The sequence below is a fragment of the Canis lupus genome, chromosome 27, assembly GCF_048164855.1.
Source record: "Canis lupus baileyi chromosome 27, mCanLup2.hap1, whole genome shotgun sequence".
Lineage (NCBI taxonomy): Eukaryota > Metazoa > Chordata > Mammalia > Carnivora > Canidae > Canis > Canis lupus.
In genome coordinates this window covers 20,906,957-20,925,310 of record NC_132864.1, presented here as the reverse complement: position 1 = coordinate 20,925,310, position 18,354 = coordinate 20,906,957, and the positions used below count along the sequence as shown (strand labels likewise).

The 18,354-nt window shown below is 46.4% G+C and overlaps 1 protein-coding gene and 1 long non-coding RNA gene across 23 annotated transcripts in view; one reads left to right on the top strand and one right to left on the bottom strand.

The window, feature by feature from the left end:
- LOC140619389 (uncharacterized) overlaps positions 1–11,221 on the bottom strand; it is a 32,697-nt gene extending 21,476 nt beyond the window's left edge. The window contains exon 1 of the long non-coding RNA XR_012019281.1: positions 11,137–11,221. This is a non-coding gene — a long non-coding RNA (uncharacterized lncRNA). The remainder of the gene's footprint in view (positions 1–11,136) is intronic.
- The window catches only part of KSR2 (kinase suppressor of ras 2), a 446,504-nt gene that overhangs the window by 28,462 nt on the left and 399,688 nt on the right, over positions 1–18,354 (top strand). For 13 of the 22 annotated variants that reach the window (XR_012019279.1, XM_072802706.1, XM_072802709.1 and 10 more), the window contains 7 exons: positions 273–387; positions 523–694; positions 4,275–4,459; positions 6,549–6,658; positions 7,896–8,029; positions 9,994–10,065; positions 10,609–11,615. Coding sequence is in view for 21 of the 22 variants with exons in the window: in XM_072802706.1 (XP_072658807.1) it covers positions 11,436–11,615 (180 nt within the window). In the remaining variant the exon portion in view is untranslated. Of the gene's footprint in view, positions 1–272; positions 388–519; positions 695–4,274; positions 4,460–6,548; positions 6,659–7,886; positions 8,030–9,993; positions 10,066–10,608; positions 11,616–18,354 lie in introns of all 22 variants that reach the window. The other 9 variants (XM_072802707.1, XM_072802693.1, XM_072802705.1 and 6 more) reach the window with 7 other exon arrangements.

Genomic DNA, 18,354 nt, shown 5'->3' with positions numbered 1-18,354 from the left:
GTCCCACTCAGCATTTCTAATTTTTCCCCCATTTCCTCAAAGAAGAAGAAAGTCTAAAAGTCACAGAAGAGACTTATAAAAGACCATCAGTTCAATTTTTCAGACTGAAATATAAGAAGAGTTCCAATAAACCCAGGGTCTGTATCTTTCAGAGGGCAAATCAAATTGTGGATGATTTGAAGCTCATCCAGGACAACGTGGGCAATTTGGTTCATCTACCACATACATTTCTTTTTTCTTTTTTCTTCCTCCCCCTACCCCCCACCCCCAAGTCAGAGATGGGGGTGCTGGAAGCTGAGCTAATACTGCCACGAGTTGCAGACAGCTGTGGTGGGGTGGGAAGAGGAGGCACATTCTGCTTTTACTGACCAGACAAATGGCCCACAGGTGAGCTGGAAGGCAGGCGTGGGCTTCATTTCTGACCTGGGCATTGCTGACTGCCGGAAAGGTGTGTGCAAGGGGAGGTAACATGCCTTGAATATGTCCAGACTATGGAACAGGTTTTGTTTTTCCTGCCAGCAGATGCTTTTTTATACTGTTGGAGAGCTTGGTGGAGGAGTTCACCAGCAGAAGCACATGGAAAATGCATGGCCAGGATGTCAGCAATTGCGTCACGGTTGCACTCTGGAAAGGGGTGATCACTTTGAACAATGCACACGTGTTCACATGACAAACCATTAAGACTCCAGCCTGGGTAAACAGCACATGTTCTTTATCAGATTGCTTCCTTAGTCTCTAGCACAGCATAGGTTAGAGCCCTTCATGCTAATTAAACAAATACAGGGTTAAGTTCCAGGTTTTTATGAGGTACATTCAATGCTGTTTTTTGATAATGAAGCCACAGGGTCCCCTACAAAAAATAGACTATTTATTCCTATGTTTCTTGTATCTGTCAAGATAACTGTCGAGCAGCTGAAGATGGCATATGTTTGTAGGGGTAGCTATCCAGAACAACAAAAGATATTTACTTTAAAGTCAAAGCTTTAAAGATTCTCAACGCATGTGTAGTTTGATCTGTGACATCTGAGGCTAGAAAAGGTGCAATTCTCTAAAAGGAAGATGTAAAACAGTACTTCTCAACTTTGGCTCCATATCAGAATTCCCCGGGGAGCTTCTGAAACTCCCTGCCGGGATCACACCCCAGACCGAATTTTTTTTGGGGGGGAGGCGGGGGGTGCAGGCACCAACATTTTTAAGTTTCCCAGGTGATTCCCGTGTGCAGCGAAGGTTACAAATCATTGCTTTAAGGGGAAATTTCCTCACCTTTTTGAAAGTCGTGTGTAACACTTTTGGGGAAATGAATCCACTGACAGCTCATTGATGGATGAATGAAAATGGAAATCACCATATCGATTGCCTGATTTCCATATTTGATTATCTGCCTCTCTTCTAATTGTTTTGTGAAAGTATTGGAAATCTGCACTTTAGCGCCCCTGGGACCAAGCAGATAGAGCAGATAAGGATCCCAGGGGAAAGAAGGCAGAAGAGGATCCGAGAAGCTCAGCTCCAAAGCTGAGTAGCTGTTCTGCCTTCCTCATGATGCTGCTGGGGGCAGACGGAGCTCAAGTGGGGCCTGGGTTTTGGATTTTTCCAACTAAATTGCTCATCAGAATTTTTGTATGTAAAATATCCCATTTTAGAAGCGTTAGCCACAAATTAAAGACTATTTATTTATTTATTTATTTATTTATTTATTAAATTAAAGACTTTTTATAAAAAACCTCCATGCAGCCAAGTGAAACTCGTCTGCAGGCCAAATTTGGTCTTGTGGGCTGCCTTTTAGATCACCTGATTTTTACACCTTTTGGGAAGCAGGGATTCTTTTTCTTCTTTTTTAAAAAAATTATTATTGTGGTAAAATACACTTTCCATAAAATTTATCATTTTAACATGTTCAATTCAGTGGCATTAAGCACATTCATGGTGTTGTGCACCCATCACCTCTGTCCAGTTCTAGAACTTTCTCATTACCTCAAAGAGAAAACCCATACCTGTGAATCCCCTTCTCCAGCCCCCTCACAACCACCAACCTGCTTCTCTATGGATTTGCCTATTCTGGATATTTCTTATCAATGGAATCGTTCAGGCCGTGGCCTTTTGTGTCTGGCTTCTTTCCCTTTGCATAATGTTTTCAAGTTCATCCATGTTGTAACATGCCTCAGTGCCTCATTCCTATTTACAGCTGAATACAATCCCATTGTATGGATATGCCACATTTTGTTTACCCACTCATTAGATGATGGTTTGTTGGGTGTTTTCCACCTTTTGGCTGTTGTGAATAGTGCTGCTGTGAACATTTGTGAGCTTGTTTTGTTTCAATAGAGGGATCATCCTCACATAACAGATACCCCCATAGCACTAATCTCAACTCTGAGCACACTAACAGGTGCTCGAGAGTCGGGGACTTCACTATAGGACCAAATTGTCCCACTTTGCCTTGGATTGTCCCGGTTTTACCATTGAAGGCCCCACATCCAGTAAACCATTAGAGGGAAGTCTGGCAGTGCCACATCCCATCCACCAGCAAAAGCCTTCTCAAGGCAAGGCTAATGGTTTTAGTATTTTGATTGTGACAAACATGTTTCTTGCAGTTGTCTGTAATCACCAGTGATTTCGGGGTGCTGTGCTTTGGCACAACCAGTCCCTCCGTGTTGTTTAATCAAAGCTTTCAGAATCACGTCCTCAACAGAACCTTCCAAGAGACCTCCCTTGTATAGGGTAAAGGACTCCTCTCCTTTATTCCCAGAGCATAGAATAGTTATAGGATGCACTTGCATGGGTTTCCCCCCTTAGACCATGACTCCCTCAAGGACAGTGGAATATGACTGTTGTTTTGGTCTGTCCAACATCCATCCCCTCTTCTGACAATAGCATTTCCCCCTTTCCTTTGGAGGGACCAGCTCTCCCCTAATCTCATACAGCACAATAACACTTTCGCTCAATGTCTCCACACTGCATTTGGGTAATTCTTGCAACATTTCAAACTTTTTCATTATTATTATATTTGTTATGGTGATCTGTGATCAGTGATTACACCTCACTGAAAGCTCAGATAATGGTTAGCATTTTTTGCAATAAAGTATTTTTTAAAGATTTATTTATTTATTTGGGATAGAGAAGGAGCATGTGTGCACATGCGGAAGTGGGGGAGAAGGGCAGGGGGAGATAATCTTTAAGCAGATTCCCTGCTGAGCACGGTCCTGATGTGGGTTTGATCACATGACTCATGAGATCATAATCTGAGCTGAGACCAAGAGTCAGATGCTTAACCAACTGAGCTGCTAAGGTGCCCCAGGAATAAAGTATTTTTATTTCATTTATTTTTTATTTTATTATTATTTTTAAGATTTTATTTATTTATTCATGAGAGAGGCAGAGACATAGGCAGAGGGAGAAGCAGGCTCCCTGCAGGGAGCCCAATAGCGGGATTCAATCCTAGGTCCCCAGGATCACACCCTGTGCAGAAGGCAGATGCTTAACCACTGAGCCACCCAGGTGACCCAATAAAGTATTTTTAAATGAAGCTATGTACATTGCTTTTTTTTAGACATAATGCTATTGCATACTTAATAAACTGCAATCCAATGTAAAGGTAACTTTTATATGCATTGGGAAACCAAAAAATTCATTTGACCTGCATTATTATAATATTTGCTATATTTATCATGGTGGTCTGGAACCAAATTCATCTCCAAGGGATTCTCATATGCCCAACAGAATGGATGACAGGTGTTCAAACAACTGGTACACAAATGTTCACAGAAGTGCTACTCACAATAGCCAAAAGGTGCAAAAACCCAAATATGCACCAACAGATGAACAGGCAAACAATGCAGTCTATCCGTATGATGGAATATTACTCAGCTGTAAAAAGGAATGAACTACTGATCCAGATTACAACATGGATGAACCTAAACATTATGCAAAGAAGCCAGACATAGGAGGTCTGATACTGTAAGATCCCACTTCTCTGAAATATCTAGAATAGGAAATCTGTAGAGACAAAAAATAGAATTGTGATTGCCAGAGGCCCGGAAAAAGGAGGGAATGCTGAGTGACTGCTAAATGCATATGGGACTTTCCTCTGGGGTGATGAAAACATTCTGGAAGTACAGAGTTGTGATGATGGTTGTACAGCGCTGAGTGTCATAAACGTCACCCACGGTAAATTTTAGGTTATGTATACTTTACCACAATAAAAACAAAACAAAAGAATCAGGAACTTCACCAGGGCTGCTGCAGATGGATGCCATGCAGGTTGTTTCCTTCATCAGGTGCCCAGACCTGGGAGGAGAGGGGCATGTCCTAAATCCAGACTGTGTTCTGCCCCCAAGCTGCGACCCCTGGTACCTGAGCAGAGCACCTGCTTGCTTCAGATTCACCCTTTAGGAAAATGCAGAGCTTCGCAGACAAGATGGTGTAAAAAGTAAGCAAGTTTGGTCGATGGCATCACTTTCAGGTAATTGTCAATGATACTCCTTCACTGTGTTCTAAGTGGTCGGCAAGTGCCACAGTACACATCCTCTCCCATCCTGAGGGTGCTGTCTGAAAATTCACAATGCATTGTTGAGTGCCTAATTTGTAAAGCTAGCATAAATCACTGGACTAAATTGTCCACTACTGTGAGCTCAAGTTATCTGGCCATCAAGAGAGTGATCTGGTTGCTTTGTTTGCACTGGAAAATTAAGAGACAAAGAGGCAAAAGGCCAAAAGGGAAAGAACTCTAGAAAAAGTCAGTTTTCTGATGTTGGAAAGACTTCACAAGGTTAAAGATAGGAGCATTCTGTCTGCACTCATCAAAGGTATTTTTTTAAAGCCATTTATGGGGATCCCTGGGTGGCGCAGCGGTTTGGCGCCTGCCTTTGGCCCGGGGCACGATCCTGGAGACCCGGGATCGAATCCCACGTCGGGCTCCCGGTGCATGGAGCCTGCTTCTCCCTCTGCCTGTGTCTCTGCCTCTCTCTCTCTCTCTGTGACTATCATAAATAAATAAAAAAAATTAAAAAAAAAATAAAGCCATTTATGTTTTGGGGATCAATGAGTTAGAACAGAATAATAATAGTCCCCTTGCAGCTAAGGAGAACTTGGTTGTGTCCTGAGGGCTGGCATTCTGAGATTGCTGCCCACCTCCCCCCACCCCCCGCTCCACCCCCACGCCCCCTCCAAAGAATCAGTAGAAAAAAGGGAAAAGGGGGGAAAATGCCCTGGGAAAGCAGTATGTCAAACCCTTCAAGGAGAAGTCAGTGTTAGTTTTGTTCAGTTCCAGGAGCATTGGCCACCCTGCTACTTCCTAATGTGCCACTTTCCCATTTGGGTCCCTATTCACAATGCAACTTAGAAAATATCGGGGACAGCTTATCACTAATATAACAAAATGTGGGATGGGATTTTTTTCCTGTTGACCCAGAACTTCACCTGAAGCTTCAAAGCTGAGGGCAATGGGCAACCACACTTCCTCCTGTCCAGAGGCAGTCAGATTGGTCCCTTGACCATCAATAACCATCAGCCTCCAGCCTATATAAAACAAGGTCAGATTCTCCGCAAAGGACGTTTCTCTGACAGGTCTTTGTAGGGAATTTTCTTCTCCCCTCTGATCGCCAAGCCAAGAGAGGAGAGCTCAAAGAAGAATCACTTGTAAGACTGGGGGCACCAAGACGGGGTGTGGCTGGCATCTCCCTGCCAGCACATGGGCTGCCCATGACAGCGGAGCAAGAAATGAGGGCAGAGGGCAAAGGTGCATCCTATTTCCCACGGGCCAGACTATGTATGTAGGTCTGAGTCATCCTGAAAAGACTCACCCAGAACCTCAGAAAAAGAATTTGGGGGTACTTCCTGGGGTATGAATGGAAAAGAGGAGTGCAGGAAGTCACCCAGCATGTGCACTGAATCCCTACAAAGTTCCCACAGAGTTCTCCAAACATTTCCCCAGTGCGCCTCATGTAAAAAATACACGTGAGCGCTTGCCAGCACATGGCAGGGGGTGGGGGGCATGTGACACTTGAGAGAACTATACCTGTTCTCAGCAAAGGGTCCCTTTCTGCTTGTTCCTCTTCTCCCATACTTCAGCAAGGCAACCCAGGAAGGGGCAGGAGAGGACACACCTGCCCTAGTCTCCATGCAGATTCCTGAGCCATCTGTGGGTCAGACCAGAGTGGGTGGGGGAGAGGTATTAAACTGCATATAAGAGTAGAATTTTGATTGGACTGGATTTCTTTTTTTTTTTTTTTTTTTTTTTTTTTTTAATATTTATTTATTTATGATAGTCACACAGAGAGAGGGAGAGAGAGGCAGAGACACTGGCAGAGGGAGAAGCAGGCTCCATGCACCGGGAGCCCGACGTGGGATTCGATCCCGGGTCTCCAGGATCGCGCCCTGGGCCAAAGGCAGGCGCCAAACCGCTGCGCCACCCAGGGATCCCCTGGACTGGATTTCTAATATGAGACTGTTCTTATAGTTGAAACTAAAAGCTGTAGGATCTGATGTGATATTTCCAAGCTCAGCTCATTCCATAGCCCAGTAAGAATAATTTATTCCCACCATTGATAAAGGCACTGTGAGACATGGAGCATCCAGAGTGCTATGCAGTTTCCAGAACAAAGTCCCAACAACCACAGCACAACGCTGAGCAGTCAGCTCCAGTTCTCCAAGCTGGTGATTGGTGAGATTTCTATTGATCTGAGGTGCAAACTACCTTAAGTTGTACCAGGGGCAGCAAATCTAAATAATCAATGAAGGGTGTTAGGTGGGGGCCCTGGGGAACTGGAGAGCCTGTGTCCCATCTGAAAGGGACAGCTGTCTCTCAAATCTAGCCAATTGTTGCCAATGAAGCCAGATCTTCCTGTTTTCCCAGAAATGCCAGAAATCTCCATTTTTGGTAGTGTCTCCTGATTTCAGAATTGTTGGTAAGAATATCAGTTAGGGTCCTTTGTGGCAGAGACACAATGTACTCCAGGTGGGTCAAGTAAAAGTGCTTTTACAGGGTGGTACTATGGACTGAAATGGGTCCCGTCCACATTCATATGTTTAAGCCCTAACCCCCTTAATGTACCTTTACAATGCTTAGGAGGTAATTAGGGTTAGGTGAAGCCAAAGGGTAGGCTCTAATTCAAAAGGCAATGAATGGCCTTATAAGAAAAGGAAGCCATGTGAGTCATGCCTGCCATGTGAAGACACATCAAGAAGATGCCCTCTGACATTCAGAAAGAGGGCTCTCACCAGAACCCAAATATGCTGGCACCAACATCTCCAGCCTCCAGAACTGTGAGAAAAATAAATTTCTCTTGTTTAAGCCATCCATCAATGGTATTTTGTTAGGTTAGCCAAGGCAGACTAAGACAGGTGGTTAGAAAGTCTGTAGAATCTCCAGGAGGACAAGAGTGCTAGTTTCAGACTGTACAGCTGGGAATGATGCTCAAACTGCACAATCGGACACTCCTGTGAATACCATGCCATGCCTCTCGGCACAGACCCCATGCTTACACAGGGGCGGTCCACCTGGAAGCAGGTGCATTGGCTGCTGTGCTTACTATCAGATAGACTCCTCTTTGTTGCTCACTTCCAAGTATAAATCTCATGTGACATGTGTAATGGTAGAGCCCAGATCACATGAAACTTGCTTGCGAAGGAAGGTTCTGGAGGAGTGCTTTGGCTTCTCTTATGGAGAGATGTGACTCATAATGTAGGTATTTTCCAAACATAGGAAAGGTATTCAAAGGGGGCTGGATGCAAAGCATAACAAATATCCACTATAGCAATTAATTGAAAAGATGTGGTAGTGGTTATGCGGGGGTGGGGGCAAACAATGCCTTTGTGTGCTTGCTTACAACCCTGCCAGTTGATGACTTCCGAACTATGGGCTAATTTTTTAAATGTCTGTTTCCTCTGAGAACAACTAGAAAAGCCAAATCAAATCATCATCATCATCATCACCATCATCACCATCATCATCATCATCATCTACTTAAAGGCATTCAGAAAGCTGCTGAATCAACCAGAACTAGAGGGGCCAAAATTCTGAAACAATGTTGAGGTGAGTTGACAAACTGCAGCCACTTTTTCCCTGGGGCATTTGCAATTTTGGACACTTAGAAATCTAGAGTTTTCCTGGGCAAGGATACTGCTGCTGGGGGACAGAGAAACCAGCAGAATTTCAGCAGTGTCTTAGGACTGGAGAGACTATCCTAGAGAGAAGGGAGGGATAGAAAAGTGAGCTTGATGTTGGCATTTTCCCCCTTAAGATATTTGGTAAATTCTGAAGCAGTGCAGGCCAAGGGGCTAGAAGCCAAACAGAAAGCCCCTGAAAAACAGAGCAGAGTGTCCAGCAGTCTTGCCATGTTATGGCTACAGAATTAGAGCACAGGACCAGGGGGAGGTGCCTCGGTGAACATCTGAAGTTCTCAGTTGGACTCTCTGAAAGGCAGAGCCTTAGAGGGGGGAGCCAAAGTCAGATGGTCTCTTATTAAAACTGCAACCCAGCCTCTACCCAGCTCAGCCCCTGATTGGATTAAGATGCTTAGTACCCCTGCCACCTGCATGCAGAGAAAGGGCGAGGCCTCCCCAGAGTTAGATATTACCTGGAGACTTTATATATATATTTTTCATACACAGATGTTATATGCATTCAATAAAAATTACAAGGCCTGCCAAGAGACAGGACCAAATCCCTGAAAACAAATAGAAAAACAGGCAATAGAAACAGACTCTGCAGGTGACTGAAGTACTGGAATAAAACCAAGGTGTTAAAATAAATCATGATTAATATGTTCAAGAGAAACAAAGCAAAAGAAGGGGAAAATAGAGGGAATAAAACCAAGGTGTTAAAATAAATCATGATTAATATGTTCAAGAGAAACAAAGCAAAAGAAGGGGAAAATAGAGGAAAAGATAATTTTATCAGAGAATTGGAATCCAGGAACTTCACAGTCCAAAAGAATGAGGACACAGAGAACTTGCTTGAGCACCTCATCCACAGATGGATTTTGAAAATGCTGAGTCAGCTCTGTATGAGCCATAAAACCTCATGGCCCACAGTCCAAAAAAAAAAAAAAAAAAAAAAAGTTTCCATCACTGTCATTCTCTCTACTTCTCAAGTGGCTTCCTCTAAGGGATACATATTGTACCATGTGTTCTGAGTCACTCTGCTCTATAAACCCAGTTGCCTGCCATGGAGCTCTGTTTACCTGGAGAAAGAGGAGCCTTTTGCTAATTATCCTAAATACATCTTTTGAGCAATGTGTTGGGAGTACTAGTAGTTAAGATGACCATCAGGAAGATGAAGCCTCTCTGGGATGATATTTGAGTCGACACCAAGTGACAAGGAACCAACCAGGGGAGAATTAGAGGGAAATGTGGTCTGCACAGAGGTGATATGGAGAGCAAAGAACTGAGGCAAGAATATGTTTGCTGATTTAGTCAGGGGTGGGCAGACTTTCCTGGAAAGGACTCGATAGCACGTATTTTAGGCTTTACAAGTCATACAGTGCCTATTGCAACTACTCACTTCTGCTGTTAAAACACAGCAGTAAATGCAGACATAAAACGAATAGGTGGCAGTGGTCCAATAAAACTTTATTTATGGACACTGAAATTAGAATTTCTTATAATTTTCACGTCACAAAATCTTTTGATTTTTCCCCCCCAACCACTTAAAAATATAATAACCATTCCTAGCTCTGGGGCCAGAGTTTGCTGGTGTAAGGTCGTTTAGGTAGGCTGGGCTCAGATCGTACATAGGACCTGGTAACAATCAGATTAAGGCAAAGCCCCTTTCGCCGTCCGAATGGAAAGCTACCCGTCAAGGTAACTGCAGGCCAGGGTACCAATTCTAGGGGTGGCAGCTTCCTAGAGCTCATGGAAGACGATCAGGTTTGCATTACTCTTCCCCAGTAGCAAGAAAGGACAAACGAACGCACACGCACACGCACACGCACGCACTCTGGGAGGCAGCTTCCCACAGCTCATGGAAGATGATCATGTTTGTTTTCTTTTCCCCAGTAACAAGAAAGAACAAACGAACAAAAAGACAAACAGATGCGCACACACACAGGGCTCAGGGAAGATGATCAGGTTTGTTTCGTTTTACACACACACGCCCCGAGCCAGAGAGCCAGAGAGGACGTGCCCAGGTTCACGCGGCCGCTTCTCCAGCACGCACTAAGGGGCTGAAAGTTGGGTGCACACCTGCTCCCAGCCCGAGCGCACCTGCTGAGCGGTCCTCCGGCCTCGTCTCGCGAGAGCGTGCCGTAGTAGTGGCCCCCGCCCCCGCCCCCGCCCCCCGCCCGCGCCCAGCCCCCGCGCCCGGGCGCTCTCCCCGCAGGCCCCCCGCCCGCGGGCTCGCACGCACGCACGCCCGGTAGTAACTGCACTCCGCCACGCGAGCTCCGCGGCCCCGCGAAGCCCGTCCCCGCCCCCCGCGCCCGAGCCCCGGGCCCCGGGCCCCGGGCCGCGCCGGAGCCGCAGCCGCAGCCGCAGCCGCAGCCCGAGCCGGCTCCTCCGCGGGCAGGTGCGCGAGCCTGCGCGCGCCGCGGCCGCCTCCTCCGGCGGGTCCCTGGCGCGCCGGGCCGGGGCGGCTGCGCGCACGGCGCCGCTCCACCAACCCGCTCCCCGCAGGTCCCTCGCTCGCTCTCCATCCCTCGCCGGCGCTCCCCCCCCCGCCCGCGCTTTGATTGACAGGCAAGATGTCGGTGCGGAGCGAGGCAGGAGCGAATGCAGCAGCCGTCACCCCCGGAGCCCGGCGGCGGCAGCAGCAGCAGCAGCAGCAGCGCGAGGAGGAGACAGCAGCCAGCCGCAGTCGCCGCCGCAGCCGCGCGAGCCATGCAGACCGCATCTTGAGGACGCGCTAAAGCACCCCAAACGGCGGACAATGCCGTGTCACTGCAACTGGGAGGGGGGCAAAGCAGAATTTTTTTGACATAAAAGCCAGCCAGCCAAAAATATATACATTTGTCCTTCACGGAGCCGGTGTGTAAAGAGTGAGCGCTGTTTTCCTTCGCCTCCTCCTCTCCTCCTCCTCCTCTTCCCCCCTCCTCCTCTTTTTCCTCCTCCTCCTCCTCCTCCTCCTCCTCCTCCTCCTCCTCCTCCTCCTCCTCCTCCTCCTCCTCCTCCTCCTCCCTAAGTGTACAGACAGCATCACATCACCTGGTTTGCTTCTGAGAAACAGCATCTCTCCTTTTCAGGGACCAGAGACTCAGAGAGAGAGGAGACATTCTAATGGAGTCTGCCTGATACCCCAAAATAAAATAATAAATTTTGGCTCTCGTCCCCTCCTCCCACCCCACCCCCTCAACCCTGTGTGAGATGTTGGGTTTCTTCTACATGAGACATTGTTGAGAAGTCGCAGTGGTTGGAGAGCGTAGGGGGTAGACTACCTCTACTCCCCCCCCCCCTTTTTTCTCTCTGGGAGGAGGAGGAGGGGAAGGGGGCTTGCCGAGCAAGCGATGGATGAGGAAAACATGACGAAAAGCGAGGAGCAGCAGCCTCTGAGTTTGCAAAAAGCCTTACAGCAGTGCGAGTTGGTCCAAAACATGATAGACCTGAGCATCTCCAACCTGGAAGGGCTTAGGACCAAATGTGCCACCTCCAACGACCTCACACAAAAAGAGATCCGGACCCTGGAGGTAGGTGTTGCCTATGGAAAAAAAGCAATCTTTCCTTACCTCTCCCTGCTCCCCACCACCCCCTTTCCTTGGATTCTGTTGGTTGGGGGGGGGGGGGGAGGGCAGGAGGGTGTGGAAGGGCAGCAAGGTGGGCACGATTTGATTTTCTGTGATTTATCCTCTTTGCAAAGCCTGCACTGGATGTCCCTTTACTGTACCGCTGTCGTCTACGCTTGGCTGGGTGGTGGTAGTAGTAGTAGTAATTGTGATTCCTTCTGTATTATTATTCTTGCGGCTGTTATTATCATTCGCTTCCTTTCCGAGGAGTGAGTTCTCTCTTTTTTCCGCTTGTGGATTTGTTTCTATGCCACGGGGGCTTGTGTGCTGGGTAAGACATCAAGGCGCTGCAGAGAACCCACGTGACCTTGCGCATTCTGCAGGTGGTCAAAAGGTGGTTTTTGCTCGCGGAATGGGGCTGCCTATAAATATAGACCTCTTCTGCTCTCGGCCTCCTTCCCAGCCCCGATTTTGCCCCTTGGATTTTGCTTTTTGTTTTTGTTTTTGTTTTTGTTTTATTTCAGTGGTATACATGTCAGGAGGCAAGAAGAAAAAAAAAAAAAGGAAAAAAAGAAAAAAGCAAAAAAGAAAGAAAAAAATCCCATTGAGCTCCCCATTTCCAATCAAATCATTTGATGCAGGGAACTGTTGCAGGCCTGAAACGCATAAAAAGAACATAAAATATGCCTGGATCAGCACACCCGAGTGGTGTGGGAAAATACTCTTGAATCTTGGTGGGACGGTTCAGGAGAGGGGTCGGAGGAGGAGTTACCTCTGTCGAGTTGTAATGTTGTCTCCCACGGAACTTGAGGGGGAGTTTGAAGCAGTTTGGGGGGATGGAGTTGGATTCAAAGTTACTCTGAACGAAGATGATAGAAATTATTTCTTCCCAAGGCCATTTGGTCAAAGGAGGAAGGTTTCCAGAGCCTTAGAAAATGTCTGGCGTGCACGTAATCATTGGGCATCCACGTTGTTGGAGACATCTGAAGGGTTCCACTCACTTCTCCCTCAAACCAGCTGTACACATAGCTTGATTAAATTTGGGAACTCCCATTAGCTGGCATTTGCTGAGGGTGGTGGCTGTGGGGCTGGGAGCAAAGGAAAGTTCTCCCTCTGGTGAAGTGGGCATGTGCAGTGCTGGGAGGTTCCCTCTTTACAGCCCATGAGTGTCTAAGGCCTGAACTCTTCTGTCCCTGATGAATCTTTGAGCCCTGTTCTGGCCTAGGATAAGCCCCCCTCTCTGATTCACTTTAAAATCTTTTTTTTTTTTTTTCCCTTTCCATGATTTTAACTTCAGCTGGTTGTCAGCACACAGGAAAGGTCATCGATTTGAAAGTGGAGTGTGTGTGCGTGTAATATGCTGTTTGCTACCTTAGAATACATGTCTGTGTGCACCTGTCATCTGGGAAGATGATCCTCAGAAATGAAATAAAATAAGTGTCAAGAGATATCAGAGGAGTGGAAATTCAGTTGGGAGGCCAGGTATTTTCTTTCTCAGAGCTTCGGGAGAATAGTCTAGGCTAGGACTTTGTTGCTGGAAGAAAAAGTGTGGGATGCCCTGGCCCAGCCTTCTATTGTGTGTGTGAGCAGTGCTCAAGGTAAGATTCTGTTCAGAGCTGCAGGCAGTGAATAAATAAGTAACCCGAAAAGTCGTCTTCTGGTCCTTTGTGCCAGGAGTCCCAAGTGCTAGTTCTGGTATCACTAAGTTCCTTCAATTTTCTTTACCTCTTTTCAAAGCATGCTTCATCCTCTGATAGCTCCTTGAGTGATGGTGATGGTCACAGTGGACCCTGGTCCCTGTGGCTTCTTCCCTGCACAGTGGTTTTCTTTGAAAACCAGGGGATGGAGTTGAAAAAGGTAGCAATTACTCAGAGTGCATCTGATTGTTAGTTTCCTGGTCCCAGGATGCCACAGAGCAACCTCACAATCACTTTCCCCATATTGCATAGGGAAGGGTCTCCAGCATTCAGGCCAGTCTGTGCTTCTCAGGTCCCTGGGGCAAGGGTGGGGCCACTGAGGAAGGGTGGTGACTCCAGGTACAGCCAGGTCCCTAGGAGCCTCTCCCAGGTGTTGGACCAGACAGAGGTCCTTTATTCCCCCAAACCTTCACCAGAACCCTGAGGGAGCTTATTTAAAATGCACATTCTCAGCCTCTTACCCCAGAGGTTCTAATTCAGATGGGACTGGGGGGGGGGGGGGCGCGGAGAGGGGGGGGAAGGCCCAGAAATCTGCATTTAAGAAACAGTCCAGGTGTTTCTGATGCATGCTTTCACATCGACACTCTGAGAAATACCCACCTATTAGGAGGTAGATGGTGTATTTCTGCTATTTGATGGTGAGCACTTCCTGCTCACAAACACTAAAGTAAGTGGTGAATTGAACAGACCATCCCTGAAAACCGTAATAATAGGCACAATTTAGTAGCATGCATATGACCCTATGGGAACAAAAATATACAGCGTGGAGTGAGCCTTCCCGAAGTGTCCTGCATGATTAGGGAGACAAGGCTAATAATATACATGTGAAATAATGATCAAGTCCAAACAGCAAATAATATGGGAGGGCAGCATGTGGGTCCATGAGGAATGTGTTCAAGCCGCATGAACTGGAAAATCCAACCACAGTGTTCAAGTGAACAGTGGCTGCTTTTTCTCATGGAGCAAGAAGTCTGGAGGTATATGGCTGCTTGAGTTGGCTCAAGTAAGTTAATAACATCAGGGCCGATGTCTCTTTGAGTTCTCAATGGCCTCTTTCTTATGGTTGCAAGATGGCTCTTGAAGCTTTAGCCATCACACCCAGGTGAGGCGTGTGCAGGGATAAAGGGTTCATCATGTCTTTATATCACTTCCCCAGGATACCTGCAGTTACCTACCCCGCAGATGATGTTTAATTATGTCTTCTCGGCCAGACTCAGTCAGATGGCTAGTCCCAGCTGCAAGGCTGGGAGGTGGGGAAGCGAGAACACCATCGTGAGTGGTTTATATGAGTCGTGGTCCATTGCCTCAGTTGATCTGTTGCCACTCCATACAAAATCAGGGTTCTGCTGGCATGGACGAAATCACGAAGGGATATTGGGTGGATAGCCAGTAACATTGGCCTTGGCATGTTACCAGGAGGTATTCTGGGAGAGAAGAAAGATCATGAGCTTTGGAGTTAGACCAATAAAGTTTTAAATTGTAGTTTTTCTACTTTATCTTGGGCTAGTGATTTAAGTTTTCTGGACCCATGGTTTAATTTTTTGGCAAAATGGCAAGAAAAAAATAGCATTACCTACTTTGGTGGTTATGAGGATTAAAAGAGAAGATATTTTCAAAGTTCTAGGACTATGTGTAGCACAGCCCTCAGGGGCCAAATAAATGATAGTTCAGATGATGATATGATTAGCATTACGTGGTGTGGGGTAGATAACATGGAAGGAACAGCTCAGATCTGAGGGAGAAAGGGAAGAGTTTGAGCAGCATTTCCAAAATATGTTCTGTGGAACCCTAGTTCTGTGGGCTCTTGGCATTTTTTTTTTCTCTTGGCATTTTTTATTCTTCCAACAAGTACTTGAAATCCATGGACTGTATTAGATGCTGGTAATTAACAAGTACTCTGTAAACAAAATGAATTCCTTGGTTCAAACGTCTGGGAAAGGTTGAGTTAAATAAACAAGGGGAAACAGACTTCTCAGAGCCTTTACTCTATCAGGTATGTGTGTCTGGTGACTCCAAGAGAGGATAGAGTCTGCTGCGTTTCCTTTCTCCAAGGATATCCCTTGGGACTGATGTTCCATAGAATACACCCAGGGAAACATTTGGCAAAGCAGTTAGGGTAGCTTTCTTGGTTGGGGACCTGGGGACCCTGAGTGGAGAGAAGGATGGGGAAGGTTGAGATCACAGCAGGTTGGTAGAACCTGCTCGGCAAGAACAGCCAACCAGATGAAGGCATATCGTGTCCATTCATGCCTTCATGGGGCAGCCTCGAGACCAGTTGGTCCAGAATGGAGAATACTGGAAGAATGTCATAGAAAATGAATTTAGGTCACAGACTCTTGAGATCTGACTAAGGACAAGGGAGTCAGACTGACCAAATTTCATTCCTTTGAGGAAGGAGATTGAAGTCTTCAAAGGTTTTGGAGTGACTACGATAAAACGTTGTTTAAAGGTTAGTCTGATAGCCCTGCAGCAGGGGCCAGCAAACTTTTTCTGTAAAGGGGCAGGTAGTGAATAGTTTAGGCTTCGTGGGTTACACAGCTTCCATCACAGCCACTGAGCTCTGCTGTTGTACTGTGCAGCAGCCGTGGACGAACTATCTCCACAAATGAACGTTTTCCAATGCAGCTTTATTTATGGATCCTGAAATTCAAATTTGATATAATTTTCACATGCCAGAGAGACATTATTTTCCTATTGATTTTTTTTGACATTTAAAAATGTAAAAACTATTCTTAGGTTTTGCCCCTTACAAAAACAGGCAGTGGGTCAGTTTTGGCCTGCAGGTTACAGCTAGTTTGCTGGTCTCTGATCTGTAGGGTGATGATCTAGTTCTGCTGATGTTGCCTGGGTCACTCATGTGGTTGTCATCATCGGATGGCTCAGCTGGGCTGGATGGTCCAAGATGGCCTTGCTCACGTGGCTGGTGGTTGGTTAGGGTACCTTGGTTTTCCTCCACATGGCCTTTCCAGTGGGACAGCCAGATTTCTTACCTGGTGGAAGCATCAGTGTTCCAAGAGAACAAGCCCCATTGCACAGCCCCTCTTAGGCCTTGGCTTCCGTAATGTTTGCCAATGTCCCATTTGCCAAAGCAAATGGATAAGCACAGAGTCAATGTAGAAATTACTATCTAAGGGTATGTAATCTAGGAAGTGTGGTTCACTGGGGGCCAATGAACAATTTAATGTAACAATGTACTGCAGCTATGGGAAGAACCCAAAATCCAAAATAAAACCAAAATAGCATGGGAAAGAGGGAGGGTCATGGAATGATCAGCAAAGGTACCCTCAAGCAAGCCAAAACATATCTTTGGAATGCACTAGGCAGAGGAAGCAGCAGATGCAAATTTCTTGGGTGGGAATGAACTTGGCATGTTATTAGAACAGCAAGGAGACCACTGTGGTTGGAGTGGAGTGGGTGGGTAGGGAAGGGGTGAGGGACACAAGGGAGGCAGAAGCAGAGTCCTGGTCATAGAGGGCTTTGATACGATACTTGGATTTTGTTCTAAGTGTGAACAAGGAGGTGACTGATTTATGTTTTTAGAAGGTCCTTCTGGTTGCTGCAGGGAGAATAGACCATAGAGGGTAAGAATGGGAGCAGAGAGACAATTTGGGAGATCATGGAAAAACCAAAGCCAGAAGTGACTGTTATGCTGGTTGGGGGAATGGGGCAGGTGGCTGGATTCAGAAGGTCAGGTGCACAGGAGGTGCTCACAAATCAGATATAGGGAAAATAAAGGATGGAGGATTACTTCTAGGTGTTTGGCTTAAGAACTGAGTGAAAAAGAAAAAAAAAACGAACTGAGTGAATGGTGGTGTCTTTATTTGAAATGTGAGAACTGGAGGTGGAATAGGTTGAGCTTGACAGACAAGTCTGGTTTGGACACGTTCCGTTTGTCAAGTGGATAGTTGAATATTCGAACCTACAGCTCTGAGGAAGGCTAGAGACTTAACATTATAAATAATACCTTAGTAGACATTCTTGTGATTTGTAACTGTCCTTTAATTCCAGGGGAATTGCTAAATCCCAGGGTATGCAAAGTTTCAGGACTTATGATAGGTTTTGCCAGATTACCCTTCACCACGCATGTGAAAAGGGCCTGTTTTCCCCTTTCCTCAGTGTAAGTTCAGGCTTTTTTTTTTTTTTTTTAAAAGATTTATCTACTTATTTTTATTTATTTAAAATAAATAAATTCACTTATTTGAGAAGGAAAGAGAGAGCGCACGAGCAGAAGAGGGAAGGAAAGGCAAAGGGGGAGGGAGAGAGAATCTTAAGCAGGCTCCCACTGAGTGTGGAGCCTGATGTGGGGCTTGGTCTCCCGACCCATGAGACCAGAAGGCAAGCTAAAACCAAGAGTCAGATGCCTCACCAACTGAGCCACCCAGGTGCCCCTGAATTTATGGTTTATCTTTTGGTTGCCTATGTTTTGATGACTGAGAGCTCAAGGTTAAGGAGGCAGCTGCCTCAGGTTAGAATCTCATCTTTCCTGTTTCTAGTTGAGAAGGACCTAGGGACTTGTAGATATAAGAGGAGTACTTGGTTTTCCATACAAAGTGACCAGCCTGTAAAGACCTAAGCCTCGTCCTTCTTCTTATTCTTATAAAGATATGGGGAGAGGGGTGGTCTCACAACTCCGAGTCAGTGGCAGAAGTTATTTCTGAAGGGTTCTCTCTCCCCCCTGGGTATTTGGATTGGATTCTGTTAGGGAGCTTGGTATCCTTCTTCCTCCAATGGGCAGAAAACTGGGGAGTCTTCTTCCTCCCCCAGAGTATCAGTCATTTTCTGGGCTCCCACCCACTGGGCTCCAACTGTTGGGACCTGGCCTTCCTCCTCGCCCCCAGAGTGCTGCTTTGGAGCTGGGGAGTGGGGAGGTGTTCAGAAGCTGAAGAAGACAAGGGACACATGGCAGCTGGGACGGAGGACGGAGAAGCCAAAGAATGGGGAGGAGAAAGTCAAAGCAGAGAATAACTGTCTGTAGGGTTTCCATGACCCTTGCAACATCTCTCCAG